This window comes from Saccostrea echinata, unplaced genomic scaffold, assembly GCF_033153115.1.
Source record: "Saccostrea echinata isolate AGI-Se365-2 ecotype Australia unplaced genomic scaffold, CSIRO_AGI_Sech_v1 ptg000046l, whole genome shotgun sequence".
Lineage (NCBI taxonomy): Eukaryota > Metazoa > Mollusca > Bivalvia > Ostreida > Ostreidae > Saccostrea > Saccostrea echinata.
In genome coordinates, this window is record NW_026889795.1 from 12,357,805 (window position 1) to 12,373,511 (window position 15,707).

At 33.9% G+C, this 15,707-nt stretch overlaps 1 protein-coding gene across 1 annotated transcript; it reads left to right on the forward strand.

Moving 5' to 3' along the window:
* The first annotated feature begins 580 nt into the window (after positions 1-580).
* Positions 581-14,802, forward strand: LOC133202174 (uncharacterized). Its single transcript, XM_061337943.1, has 5 exons — positions 581-779; positions 1,080-1,184; positions 5,893-5,958; positions 6,163-6,249; positions 8,312-14,802. Exons 1-5 carry the CDS (start codon positions 581-583, stop codon positions 14,800-14,802), a joined length of 6,948 nt encoding a protein of 2,315 aa, XP_061193927.1.
* The last annotated feature ends 905 nt before the right edge of the window (positions 14,803-15,707 follow it).

Genomic DNA, 15,707 nt, shown 5'->3' on the forward strand with positions numbered 1-15,707 from the left:
ATATATATATATATATATATATATATATATATATATATATATATATATATATATATATATATATATATATATATAGTAATAATAAAAATAATAATAATAATAAAAGCCTCCAGTTTTTACTAATTGTAACTTTATCTGAACTCTCATCTCTGTTTTCCTTATTTACAGTGTATTGATTTGACATTGTAATTCCATCGAGCACCAAAAAATGATTGCTTTAGTCTCCTCAGCTTGGTAACATGGAGGTCATTTATTTTTTATTTATCAATTATTTTTTTTTTAATTTATTTTTGAAAATTAATAAGTAGATATGGTAAGTATATGCATGGGCAACATTACTTCACAAAGAAAGTGTTAAATAGACTGAATAGGGATTTTTGGACAAGAAGCACAGAGTGAACAAAGAGAAAAAGATATGAATTATTAATGATTTATGTTCAGATTATCAAAACAGCATAAAAATGTGTAGTGCTTTTCCAAACTTGCCATTTCTGGTCTATGTGATACATGCTATAAAATATAATGCAAAATATATTCTGTTTAATGATCAGATACATGTATTTTACTTTAACTTTTATAGATGCCTATAATACAATCCAGGGGAACTGTTTTTACAGTAGATAGTTGTCCGGGAAACATTTCCGAGGTTGAAGATGCTTCCCAAAGACTGAACTGTTCTGAAATTGACAAGTTTGAAAACATATATCATTGTCTACCACTGTCGGACTTGTCTCAGCTTGTGGAATTGTGTTACCAAACCAGCTTTATGATTGAAAAGGGTAACATGGACTGTTTTGTAATTTTATTTTCAAAACAAAAACAAAAAAGAACTTATTCTTGAACAACAATGCCTGTATATTTTCTTATAGAACTATAAGTCGTACAGTTCATGTACTCTATAGTTTTCTTTTTATTCTTTTTGCAGTGTTTCCTCTACTGCATTTTTTTAAAATAACAATCAGATTTTAGCTCGTTAAGAGTTCAATGTCAATAAATAAAATAATTAATGCGTTTAAATACACTCGTATATAATTTCTGTGGATTATTTGAGCATGTATTTCTTATTTCTTGATTGACAGGTAATTGCATGGTTCTACAATCCGGATTTTTAAACAACCGATCATGTCTACATTTTACTGAAGGCTGTCCCAAGAAGCACTACCAATCCAAATTGATGCTGAAATGTGAGTGTTTTACGATCGAGCATTTCTAAAGACAAAAAATTATTTAACATAAATACATAATTCGTTATCTTCATATTTCATACATAAAGCCATAAAATTATCTTCAATGGCATTGAGTAAAACATTATTTTGACATTGAATTCCTATAGCATGCATTTGCACTGAGGTTTTGTGTTCAGGTTTCCGTGACATTTAAATCTAAGGATATTTATTAATAATATATTTTTGTTTTATTCATTTATAACATTTCTTTTATATTATTTACACACATACGAGGGTTGATCGAAAAGTGCGTAGACTACTGTCATAATATTTTTACATAAAGTCATATTTTACCCAAATTAGGTAGAAATGTTTCAACAAAAAAATCATATGACGTGTATATTTTTTTTAAAAATATAGAGGTTAATCATATGACCATGTACGTCTACGTGTAGGTGTAGGTAGGGAAATCCCCTAATTTACTGCGATCTACGTCATCAGTTTTGCATAGAGCGTAATTCAACAAGTTGTACATAACGTGTAGATTCATATGTACACGTATGAAAGAACGTGGAGCTTCGTAAACTCAGGTTATAGAATATATATTTTTCAGGCGGTGTTTGTTGAGAGTTTATTACGTACATCTTTGTATCTTTTTTAATCGAAGTCATAGAATTATTTGATACAAATGGATTGAAAAGTAACCTGTTGAAATGATGTTTTACAAGTACCGCTACACGCACAGTTTGTTAAACAGAACACGATGTTAGTTACGCGTGCTTGTAAAAACACTTCTAGGTTTACACGTACATGTAGGCGCACACGGTCAAATGCTTAACCTCTCTATTATCGTGATTTATTTCAAACTTATTTAGAAGTAAAAAAAAATGCCAAAATCGGATCGCAGGGCAAGTCAAAATTTCGTAATTAACAATCAATACACAAATTAATGTCTATAGTCATATCCTCTGTAAAATGGCGCAAAAACAGAAAAATCTTAGATGTTCAAATTAAGAACTGTTACATTGTATCATATTCAGATTTACGACTTAATATTTTGCTTCGTTGAAAAGAAATCAATTTTAGAAGACGGGCAGTCCTCATTAAAAAGAGAAAAAAAATAAGTCGTAGGACGTCACGGAGTAGCAGTTAACGATACAATTTAGTGTTGTACTCTGGAAAACTCCAAAAAAAAAAACAACTCTGAAAATGTTGGTGGAAGTAGGACATACAGTACCGACCGGACACAACCTAACACCAGAGCGAACCCAAAGCGCACCCCGGGTTTTCTTCCTGGGTTCGCTCGGGGTCCGCTGTGGGTCCGCTTTCAGAAAATTTGGGACCGCTCTGGGTGCGCTTCGGGTTCGTTCTGCGTTCGCTCGGGTTCAGCTCTGTGTCCGCCAGAGCGAACCCGGCGTTCGCTTTCCGGGTTTGCTTTAAGCACTTTTTTTTATTATTGTTTTATTTCGATGAGCCCCCACCCCTCTCCGTACTCGAATTGTTTTCTATGGGCCGGTTGTAGCGATTTTAATTTCAAAAAATATACAATGTTCTCTCTCTCTCTCTCTCTCTCTCTCTCGTAAAGCTATCTTTATTGATTTTCAGCATTCAGGTGGCAGCAAATTACATGAACATGTACTCTTCATGCAACGTACCAAAGAACTATGACGTTTCCAAATTCAAAAAAAAAAAAAAAATAAATAAATAAGAATAATTAAATTTCTTATTGATAACGTGCCCAGACGAGGTACATGTAACTTAATGGGCATCGAATGTAGGGGGAGTATATACTCAGATATACCATGACCATGGAGACAGTATACATCAAGCTAGCAAGTGTCAATTAAAAAAAACCCACCGCAATTGCTCTTAGTACCCGGAATATCTTCGAAACAGGTGGATGATTACCGACACGTGATGACCGTGGCTTCACTTTGAAACTATAATTATTAAAGTGTTAAAATTAAATAATTATGACAATTACAAAGTTCAAATATAGGTACCTATGTGATGAAAAAATATACGAACATTTTCGTATTAAGGTATCTTTGCGAGTTCAATTTACTAATGTTGGAATTACGTGTACTTTTCATGCACAAGTACAAAACGTACCCGTCGTGTTTTTTTTTTTTTTTTATCCGTATAAAGTATTTTGAAAATTACATGTAGTACATGTAAGAGGTTCGTGAATATGTAAACCTGTATAATAATATATATCGACGCGAAGAAAAGTAATAAGCATTTTTGCGTTTTTTTTCTTTGACTAACTTGCAAGTAGTTATAAAAATTCAAAAACATACAATGTAAGGTCTACATGTAGGATAATTAGAATTGACAAAATAATCTTTCCCTATATACATGTATTCAAATCAAGCTATTTATTAAATTTTGGTAAAAGATTAATTAAAAAAAATATATGATAGTAGTTAAAAAAATGAGATTTTTTCCTCCAATTTACGTATTGACATAATGCACATTTATACTGTACAATGTACATTTAATTTTTTTTCATGATCAATTATTTAGATCGATAATTTGGATGTTGATCTGGATAAATGAAAACGTGCATTTAAATTGAAATAATAAATAAAAATAAATAATTAAATTAAAGCACGTACATGTTCTTATACTGTATCTTGAAATAATAAAACTCTATAATTTATCGAAGACCATTTTTTTTATTCTTTTTTTAAAGTAACAATTGTTATAACCATTATTATCTTCTTTTTTTCTATTATGAATTAAAGTACTTATTGTCTGATAAATTTACGCAATGTATATTTATATATTAATGGATTTCAAAAATATAAAGAAAATAAATATGTACTATACATGTAACATGCTACCTGCATAATAAAAATATATAATGTATTAATAGATTTTAAAAATAAAAAATAATGAAAATAGATGTTTAAATATTGCATGTTGTCTGTAAATTAAAATATATAAAGGTAAAATCATGTTTAAAAATCATATTAATATTATTTTTACATTGTACATTCACACGCTTTGCTTGTACAATGTTTGGCATGTTGACTGGTCGATGCGCTGATGAGTTAATCGCTAATCCTGATTTACAGCTCTGTTACGCAACACCGAACGCGCGTTTGCTTTCTGGGACCGCTACTGAATTTGGGGTTCGCTTTCAGCGTTCGCTCTGGGTCCGCTCTGGGTTCGCTCGAGGTCAGCACTAGCGGACCCCAAGCGAACCCAGACAGCGAACCCGGGGTGCGCTCTGGGTTCGCTTTCTGTTAGGTTGTGTCTGGTCGGTACTGTATGTCAAAAGCGAGCCTTCATGTGTGTATACATGGGGCAGACGGTATTTGAATGATAGAGACTCTGCATAAGACGAGGGCGATCTGTGAGGAAATGGATTATCTGTAAAAATCTGTTCAAAAACTTTTAAAAGTTAGTAAGGCCATTTTGATAGTTAGGCGCTTCACAGTTGCTAATCTTGTGAAAGCATATTTACGCAATAAAAAGAAATATAATATTGACCAATAAAATTATGCTACTGGAACAAATGTCAACAAAATATATTTCAAGTGATAAAGAAACATTTAAGTAAGTGCGCTGGTATTGGGCCATACTGTGTGAAATATAAAGAGACAGTATTTTTGAGAAAATCCCATGTTAACCGGTCACACCCGCCGTGAGCCCAATATATATTATTGAATGAATGCATATTGTAAAGTCAACAAAAAAAGTGTTTCAATGGGAGAGAGGGTGGGGAATTACATGCAGACAGCATATCTCTTTCATCAGGATGTTATGTTATATTTAGTGGAGATAAAGAAAGCATTTAAATAATTAACGTATTTCGTTAGAGTCATAAATATACCAGTAGTATCTAGTGATGGTACTTAATCTTTTGCACGAATAACCCTATTGATCATCCCCAAGAGAAAAACTTTATATCGGTTTACAGAACTTTGTCTTGTCATAATCTATTGGGTTCTCATTGTTGCTATCTTTTCCCCTAAAATGGAAATACACCCCCATAAAAAAATTACAAAATATGTTTTTGTATTGTACAACGGTCATTTGTAGATTACAGTTAATTCTTCGGATGTATATGATACTAAGTGCTGTTTCGTATTTCATTTATTCATAAATTTAATGAAATAAGTATAATTTTTATGGAATGTATCTATTAATTTGTTAATTCTAAGCTTTGATTTGAAATCTTTGTGAAGGAGAAATTTTCATTTATCTGTTAAATAAATGAAATATTCATGACTGATGTTCTCTATATATAAGCTGAGTTTTGTTTCTCTAGTTCCAGCTTGCACAAAAATCAATAAACAAAACAGATGTTATCTAGCTGACCCCGCCTGTCCTATTTTAAGCAGGTACGTCTACAATGAAATATGAATGTATTGTAGATTATACAATTCCTTCCTATACATTAAAAACAGAATGACACAAACAGGTTACCTTGCTTCCCAAAAAAAAAAAAAAAACAAAAAACAAAAAAAAACAAACAAACAAACAAAAAAACAAAAACAAAAACAAACAAACAAACAAACAAAAACAAAACAAAAAAAGTAAAACCAAAAAAAAAAAAAAAACAAACAATTTTTTTGTAGTAACCTGGATGTCACGACTGTTTCTCCTACAATCAATGCCACGCTTCCATGGAACATCTCAAACAGTCTCAGAAATACTTCTGGTAGCAAAAACTGGATAGCGATACCCTTGGTAATAGCTGTACTTGTCGTTATAGTGCTCTGTTTATGTTTTGTTTGGAAACGAAAACGTTCTCGTAATTCCAATGAAAAGCAAACTGGAGGTAAGTTTTCCTTATTCTTTTTAAATCCATGTAAAGATAATGTCGTTTATATAGAATGGGGAAAATATGGAGACGGATTTAAAAAACAAAAAGTTTTGAAAAACATTGATTAGTTTCTTTTTTGAAATTTTAAATCTAAAAATATTCAAAAGAAAACAAATAGCATTTAATGTATTTTATTAATAAATAAGCTGCCTTCTGTAGGAATTAGGATGAATTTACTGCAGAGTCAATATTCAGAAATGGAAGCTTTATTACAGAAGAAAGAAAATGAAGACCGGAGTGAAGGAGGTTAGTCGTAGAATTCGAAACACAGACACCCATGAAGCAGATGATGTATACTTATATTTGACAAGATTACATTTTTTGATTAAAAATTGTATTCGAAATTGATGAGAAGAAAAGATATTTAAAATCCGATATGAAACAGCCTCTTTTATGAAAAAAAAAATTCCGTTCCTAAAAATAGAAATAGAGACAAAAATGGACAATTTTAGAAAACTTCAGAACTTTTAACAGCTGAGTGAAGAGGGTTTGACAACGACTTCCAAAATCCAAAACAAAACAACGTACAGTTGTATGTCGATCATTTGATCAGATGTATGTATAGAGATATCTTCTGTGGTAACATTTTAATTCGATGGGGTTAATCTTCATGGGTAAGCAAAATTCTGTTCGTTTGGACGTAATTTCGTACGTAAATGGTTTATTGAGACAATTCAATGAATATATGGGATGTAATACTTGGATTAGAGTGACCCACGAAATCCACGAACTTTGGTCCCCCACAAACAATAATGATTTTACAGTATCATAGATTGAGAATTTTTTTTTTTTTGGAAAATATTGTATAAATATATCGCAATTTCTGAAAAAAAATATTTCAAGAAATAATATCAGTTTTAGAGATTCACTGGGATATGAAATAAAGCAGATCACATGATAAAATCCTATAACGCCCTTCTGATCCCGTACCAACATCATACAATATACAATTGAAACTCTAAAACAAAGTATGTTTTTTTTCTTATTTTTAATTTTTATTTGTCTTATAATGAAAAATTGGCATCTTATATCTTAATGAATATTTTCAAGGGATAACCAACCAATCACAACAGTGAACACACTCTTTTCACACACATACTTTACTCAGACACATCAACAAAACAACCAATACTTTCTCTAATCACAGAAGAGTTCTACACTCAGAGTTATCTCTCTTGATGTATGTTCTAGAACATATTAACATTTACTATAAATTCCTTTTTCGAGGATATTTGATGGAGTTGTTAATAAAGAGATTTAACATATCAACATGGTCAATGAAAATCATTATACTTAATATTTACATGTATTTATATTGACAATAATGATTCTCATTGGGTTAGACTATGCTCTGTTCACCAGGGAATTATTCTGCCCCTCTAGCATAGAGATGTATTTGAGAATTGTTAGACCATTATTTACACACTGAATTGTCGACGGATTTTTTCGTTATTTCCCGATCATGACAAGGAGCACACGGCGGGTGTGACCGGTCGGCAGGGGATGCTCACTCCCCCATGGCACCTGATCCCACCTCTGGTGTTTGCTCTGCTCCTATTTTGTATTGTTTGGTGGACTTTTGAGCCTGAATACTGTTCGTTATCTTCATATATTTCATGCAATGTCTATCAAAAAAGTTCACACAAATTCTTCTGGCATCTTCCCTGTCTGGAGAATTTTAAGCTCCATACCATTTGCTCCACGCTTGGTCATACAATTGGCTAGCTGCACTTTTCCTGGACACCATTTCACCTGTACATTATTGTTATTCTTAATTCACTTATTACATCTATGTCAATTCTAAGGTGTTTGTCATCCACCATTTTTGTAGAAAGTGATGCCTCACAAACACTCTTGTTGTCAATAAATGCAGTGATTGGTATTATATCTACTTCCAATTTATACATATCCTCTTAGACTAGTAGTTTCCTGTAGTACAATGCATACTCTAGGCCCTCCTGCGAACTTTAGGCTTCTGAAACAAACTAAACATAGATTGAGAGAAAATAAGAAAAAACAAATTATTTTCACCTAATCAATAACAAATTTAAATATTATATACACATTCATTAAGATTTGAAACAAAAGAAGATATATATCAGACAAGATACAAAGTAATGCAATTTCTCATTAACGTGTAGGTTTATTTGCTTAAATTATTTCTTCTATAAAGAGAATAGTTAAAGACATATTTTCCTAGCGTATTACATTGTTTACAACTATAGTATGAAAAGAGGAATGTCATGCATGAAAGTAATAACATTTTCAAAATATCTTTTGATTATACTTTTTTTTTCAATATTTGTAGGTACAACCCTAATTGAAGATATCTTGAAAAGTTGGCGAGAAGATAACTCACAGTTTGTCCCAACAACCGCATGTAATTTTGTAGAAGAAAAAATTAAAAGTCAAAACCTGGTAACGGTTGTCGGAAATTCTGGATGCGGAAAAACTGCAACTATTCAACACATCGCACTGAAGTTTGAAGAAAATGGATGGAATATCAAACCTGTCGATGAGGTAAAAGAAATAAAAGAAATATGTTCTCTTGAAATATCGCAAAATAATCGAATATTGTTTGTTCTAAATGATCCTATTGGTAAGGAGTCATTAGATGACGTTTCATATAATTCATGGAAAACGTATGAGAACACGCTAGCGACTTGCTTAAAGAAGGTAAAATTATTAGTGTCATGTAGGAGATGTGTCATTTATGACAAAAGATTAGAAGGAATTCTCAAAAAGGACTCAAACATAGTAGAAATTGACAGCGAGAAATGGAAACTGTCAGCGGAAGAGAAAAGAAAGATCCTAAATAAATACTGTCAACATATGCATTTGTCTGAGGAAAATATCAAAGAAATTATTAGATCAGAAGCTTATTTTCCCTTGCTTTGTAAATTGTTTTCAAATGAATCAACTTACAAAAAGAAAGGAATATGTTTATTTAAACACCCCTTTGAAATCATGAAAAAGGACATCGTACGTTTGAAAGAATTAGATAAAAAGAAATATTGCGGCTTAATTTTGATTGTGGTTTTTAACAATAACTTGAATGTTGAAACCATCAGAGGCAAGGACAATTCTTTCCAGAAATACAGAGACATTTTAAGAATATGTGAACTATCAGAAAATACAAATATAGCAGTCATTCGCAGTACCCTCCATCAACTTAAAGGGTCACTGGTCAAATGTGTCGGACATACTTTCCAATTCCTTCACGATTTCATCATGGAAATATCGACATTGGTACTTGGTGTCGATTGCCCAAAAGAGACAATACAGTACGCAGACAGTAGTTTTCTGCGACGTCGGATGAGAATAGACGACGATACAGAAGAGAAAGATCGAGATCCCTTCACTGTTTACCTGCCTGAAGAATACATTGGAGATCTTGTGGACAGGTTTATTATTGACATGCAAACACAACACCTTGTAGATGTTCTGCTCAATCCATGTTTAAGGAAAAAGAATGTGATCAAATCTTTTAAGGAAAAAGTTGATTCACCCGGAAAGCTTCTTGTCAGAATTAAATGTGAAATAGACAGATCGGAATTTTCAAAATCATTTGAAGGCACTGGATTGTCAAGGCTTGGTTTCCTTGATTTGTACTGTGAAATATGTCCTTTGGTCGGACTTATCGTATTTTGTCATAATGATATTTCTTCTTTTTTCTTAAACACAATCCCTGAAACTAAGTTGAAAGAATATCCAATATTCTCTGCTATATGTGCGAATGGCGATTTAAACCTATTAAATTTTCTCAGTGAGGAATATAAAAAATCAGCAATGATCGAAACATGGAATTCATTTTTACCAATTCACATTGCTTCTGTATTTTATAATTTTTCAATAATTGGGGAATTGGTAAGATTCGGTGCTGACGTAAACAAGCTAACAACTGATGACAGGTGGTCTCCATTATCATTAACTGCTGCAAATGACGACGAACATATGAAAGAAGCCGGAATAGATACAGATAAGGGAGAAAGACGTAATGCAACCATTATTTGCTTATTAAACAATGGCTCTGACATCAATTTATGTACCAACGATAGCGTCAGTCCTCTTAATATGGCTTGTCAAAATGGACATGATATTACGGTACAACTGTTACTAAACAACGGTGCTGACATTAACTTATGTAACAAGAATGGAGTCAGTCCTCTTTATTTAGCTTGTGAAAATGGACATGATAGCACGGTACAACTGTTACTGAACAACGGTGCTGATATCAATTTATGTGAAAATGATGGAGTCAGTCCTCTTTATATAGCTTGTTATAATGGACATGATAGCTCGGTACAACTGTTACTGAACAACGGTGCCGACATCAATTTATGTGAAAATGATGGAGTCAGTCCTCTTTATATAGCTTGTCAAAATGGACATGATAAAACTGTTCAACTGTTACTGACCAACGGTGCCGACATCAATTTATGTGAAACTGATGGAGTCAATCCTCTTCATATAGCTTGTCAAAATGGACATGATAAAACTGTACAACTGTTACTGAACAACGGTGCCGACATCAATTTATGTGAAAATGATGGAGTCAGTCGTCTTTATATAGCCTGTGAAAATGGACATGATAGCACGGTGCAACTGTTACTGAACAACGGTGCCGATATCAATTTATGTAGTAATAATGGAGTCAGTCCTCTTTATATAGCTTGTCAAAATGGACATAATAGTACGGTACAACTATTACTGAACAACGGTGCCGACATCAATTCGTGTGATAATGATGGAGACAGTTCTCTTTATATAGCTTGTGAAAATGGATATGATAGCACGATACAATTGTTACTGAACAACGGTGCTGACATTAATTTACGTAACAAGAATGGAGTCAGTCCTCTTCATATAGCTTGTCAAAATGGACATGATAAAACTGTACAACTGTTACTGAACAACGGTGCCGACATCAATTTATGTGAAAATGATGGAGTCAGTCCTCTTTATATAGCCTGTAAAAATGGACATGATAGCACGGTACAACTGTTACTGAACAACGGTGCCGATATCAATTTATGTGAAAATGATGGAGTCAGTCCTCTTTATATAGCTTGTTATAATGGACATGATAGCACGGTACAACTGTTACTGAACAACGGTGCCGATATCAATTTATGTGAAAATGATAGATTTAGTCCTCTTTATATAGCCTGTGAAAATGGACATGATAGCACGGTACAACTGTTACTGAACAACGGTGCCAACATCAATTTATGTAGTAATGATGGAGTCAGTCCTCTTTGTATAGCTTGTCAAAATGGAAATGACAGAACCGTACAACTGTTACTGAACAACGGTGCCGACATCAATTTATGTAATAATGATGGATTCAGTCCTCTAAGTATAGCCTGCCAAGTTGGACACGATAGCAATGTTCAGCTATTACTGAACAACGGTGCCGACATTAATTTATATAGTAATGATGGAGTCAGTCCTCTTAATATAGCTTGTCAAAATGGACATGATCAAACGGTACAACTGTTACTGAACAACGGTGCCGACATCAATTTATGTGAAAATGATGGAGTCAGTCCTCTTTATATAGCCTGTGAAAATGGACATGATAGCACGGTACAACTGTTACTGAACAACGGTGCCGATATCAATTTACGTGAAAATGATGGAGTCAGTCCTCTTTATATAGCTTGTTATAATGGACATGATAGCACGGCACAACTGTTACTGAACAACGGTGCCGATATCAATTTATGTGAAAATGATAGATTCAGTCCTCTTTATATAGCCTGTGAAAATGGACATGATAGCACGGTACAACTGTTACTGAACAACGGTGCCAACATCAATTTATGTAGTAATGATGGAGTCAGTCCTCTTTGTATAGCTTGTCAAAATGGAAATGACAGAACCGTACAACTGTTACTGAACAACGGTGTCGACATCAATTTATGTAATAATGATGGATTCAGCCCTCTAAGTATAGCCTGCCAAGTCGGACACGATAGCAATGTTCAGCTATTACTGAACAACGGTGCCGACATTAATTTATATAGTAATGATGGAGTCAGTCCTTTTAATATAGCCTGCCAATTTGGACATGATCAAACGGTACAACTGTTACTGAACAACGGTGCCGACATCAATTCATGTGATAATGATGGAGACAGTCCTCTTTATATAGCTTGTCAAAATGGACATGATAGCTCGGTACAACTGTTACTGAACAACGGTGCCGACATCAATTTATGTGAAAATGATGGAGTCAGTCCTCTTTATATAGCTTGTCAAGTTGGACATGATAAAACTGTTCAACTGTTACTGACCAACGGTGCCGACATCAATTTATGTGAAACTGATGGAGTCAATCCTCTTCATATAGCTTGTCAAAATGGACATGATAAAACTGTACAACTGTTACTGAACAACGGTGCCGACATCAATTTATGTGAAAATGATGGAGTCAGTCGTCTTTATATAGCCTGTGAAAATGGACATGATAGCACGGTGCAACTGTTACTGAACAACGGTGCCGATATCAATTTATGTAGTAATAATGGAGTCAGTCCTCTTTATATAGCTTGTCAAAATGGACATAATAGTACGGTACAACTATTACTGAACAACGGTGCCGACATCAATTCGTGTGATAATGATGGAGACAGTTCTCTTTATATAGCTTGTGAAAATGGATATGATAGCACGATACAATTGTTACTGAACAACGGTGCTGACATTAATTTACGTAACAAGAATGGAGTCAGTCCTCTTCATATAGCTTGTCAAAATGGACATGATAAAACTGTACAACTGTTACTGAACAACGGTGCCGACATCAATTTATGTGAAAATGATGGAGTCAGTCCTCTTTATATAGCCTGTGAAAATGGACATGATAGCACGGTACAACTGTTACTGAACAACGGTGCCGATATCAATTTATGTGAAAATGATGGAGTCAGTCCTCTTTATATAGCTTGTTATAATGGACATGATAGCACGGTACAACTGTTACTGAACAACGGTGCCGATATCAATTTATGTGAAAATGATAGATTCAGTCCTCTTTTTATAGCCTGTGAAAATGGACATGATAGCACGGTGCAACTGTTACTGAACAACGGTGCCGATATCAATTTATGTAGTAATAATGGAGTCAGTCCTCTTTATATAGCTTGTCAAAATGGACATAATAGTACGGTACAACTATTACTGAACAACGGTGCCGACATCAATTCGTGTGATAATGATGGAGACAGTTCTCTTTATATAGCTTGTGAAAATGGATATGATAGCACGATACAATTGTTACTGAACAACGGTGCTGACATTAATTTACGTAACAAGAATGGAGTCAGTCCTCTTCATATAGCTTGTCAAAATGGACATGATAAAACTGTACAACTGTTACTGAACAACGGTGCCGACATCAATTTATGTGAAAATGATGGAGTCAGTCCTCTTTATATAGCCTGTGAAAATGGACATGATAGCACGGTACAACTGTTACTGAACAACGGTGCCGATATCAATTTATGTGAAAATGATGGAGTCAGTCCTCTTTATATAGCTTGTTATAATGGACATGATAGCACGGTACAACTGTTACTGAACAACGGTGCCGATATCAATTTATGTGAAAATGATAGATTCAGTCCTCTTTTTATAGCCTGTGAAAATGGACATGATAGCACGGTACAACTGTTACTGAACAACGGTGCCAACATCAATTTATGTAGTAATGATGGAGTCAGTCCTCTTTGTATAGCTTGTCAAAATGGAAATGACAGAACCGTACAACTGTTACTGAACAACGGTGCCGACATCAATTTATGTAATAATGATGGATTCAGTCCTCTAAGTATAGCCTGCCAAGTTGGACACGATAGCAATGTTCAGCTATTACTGAACAACGGTGCCGACATTAATTTATATAGTAATGATGGAGTCAGTCCTCTTAATATAGCTTGTCAAAATGGACATGATCAAACGGTACAACTGTTACTGAACAACGGTGCCGACATCAATTTATGTGAAAATGATGGAGTCAGTCCTCTTTATATAGCCTGTGAAAATGGACATGATAGCACGGTACAACTGTTACTGAACAACGGTGCCGATATCAATTTACGTGAAAATGATGGAGTCAGTCCTCTTTATATAGCTTGTTATAATGGACATGATAGCACGGCACAACTGTTACTGAACAACGGTGCCGATATCAATTTATGTGAAAATGATAGATTCAGTCCTCTTTATATAGCCTGTGAAAATGGACATGATAGCACGGTACAATTGTTACTGAACAACGGTGCCAACATCAATTTATGTAGTAATGATGGAGTCAGTCCTCTTTGTATAGCTTGTCAAAATGGAAATGACAGAACCGTACAACTGTTACTGAACAACGGTGCCGACATCAATTTATGTAATAATGATGGATTCAGTCCTCTAAGTATAGCCTGCCAAGTTGGACACGATAGCAATGTTCAGCTATTACTGAACAACGGTGCCGACATTAATTTATATAGTAATGATGGAGTCAGTCCTCTTAATATAGCCTGCCAATTTGGACATGATCAAACGGTACAACTGTTACTGAACAACGGTGCCGACATCAATTCATGTGATAATGATGGAGACAGTCCTCTTTATATAGCTTGTCAAAATGGACATGATAGCTCGGTACAACTGTTACTGAACAACGGTGCCGACATCAATTTATGTAACAAGGATGATGTAAGTCCCCTGTCGATAGCTAAAAAAAATGGACATGACAGTACAGTCAAACTATTAGTTAACAATGTCGCCTTATCAATCTCATGAAATTCTTATCCCAAAATTCCTCAAAAACTAAAGGATTTTTCTGATACAAATATTTTGCGCTTAATATTGTATCAGATTTTTTTGCTGGTGAATAGTAGAACACACACACACCCTCACACACACACACACACACACCCTTGTTTGTAAATCCAGCCAACTGACTACATTTGAAATTTTACCTTCATCTCGCTTTACCGATTTAGAGGCTTGAAAAAGAGAAAGTAAGACCAGAATATACCGAGGTTAACCTTAGGATTTCTCTGTATCCATAGGAATTTTTGATATCTTTTACTTTAAGTATATTGAAATTCGACATGAATCTCACTACATTTTTACACTTATTGAACACACACGTGCAAATCAGTACAGCTAATTCAACCGTCAATTCACTACAAGGTTATAAACACACAGGAAAATCGCTACAGCTAGTGATCATGTTTAATTTTTTAATTGCACCGTTTATTTTATTTTAATTACTGATATAAATGGTGTATGTATGTACAAGACAGTACACAAGATCAAAGGAAAAGATTGGATATACGGCAAAAATGTATGTTATCAGAGCTGTTCCCATGTTGACATATACATGTATACAGCATGTACAGCGCCGGTCTAACATAAACTCTAATTAACATTAATCTCAGAGTCGATAATTGAAGATATCTTTTAATAATCAAGGACATCATCAATTCATTTTTTATTATTAATAATGGAATGAACGATACTTTCTTTTAATGAAAGAACGGAAAAAATCTTTTTTAAGACAATCTCTAAATTGATTCTTTGCGAGTAAATTTTCCGCCACTGTATTGATAGGCCTATCTTCGATTCAATTGATAAGCGCATCAAATCAATTATTGCTCTCCTTTATTGAATAGTTGCGCGTATAAATCCAGCTGATGAGA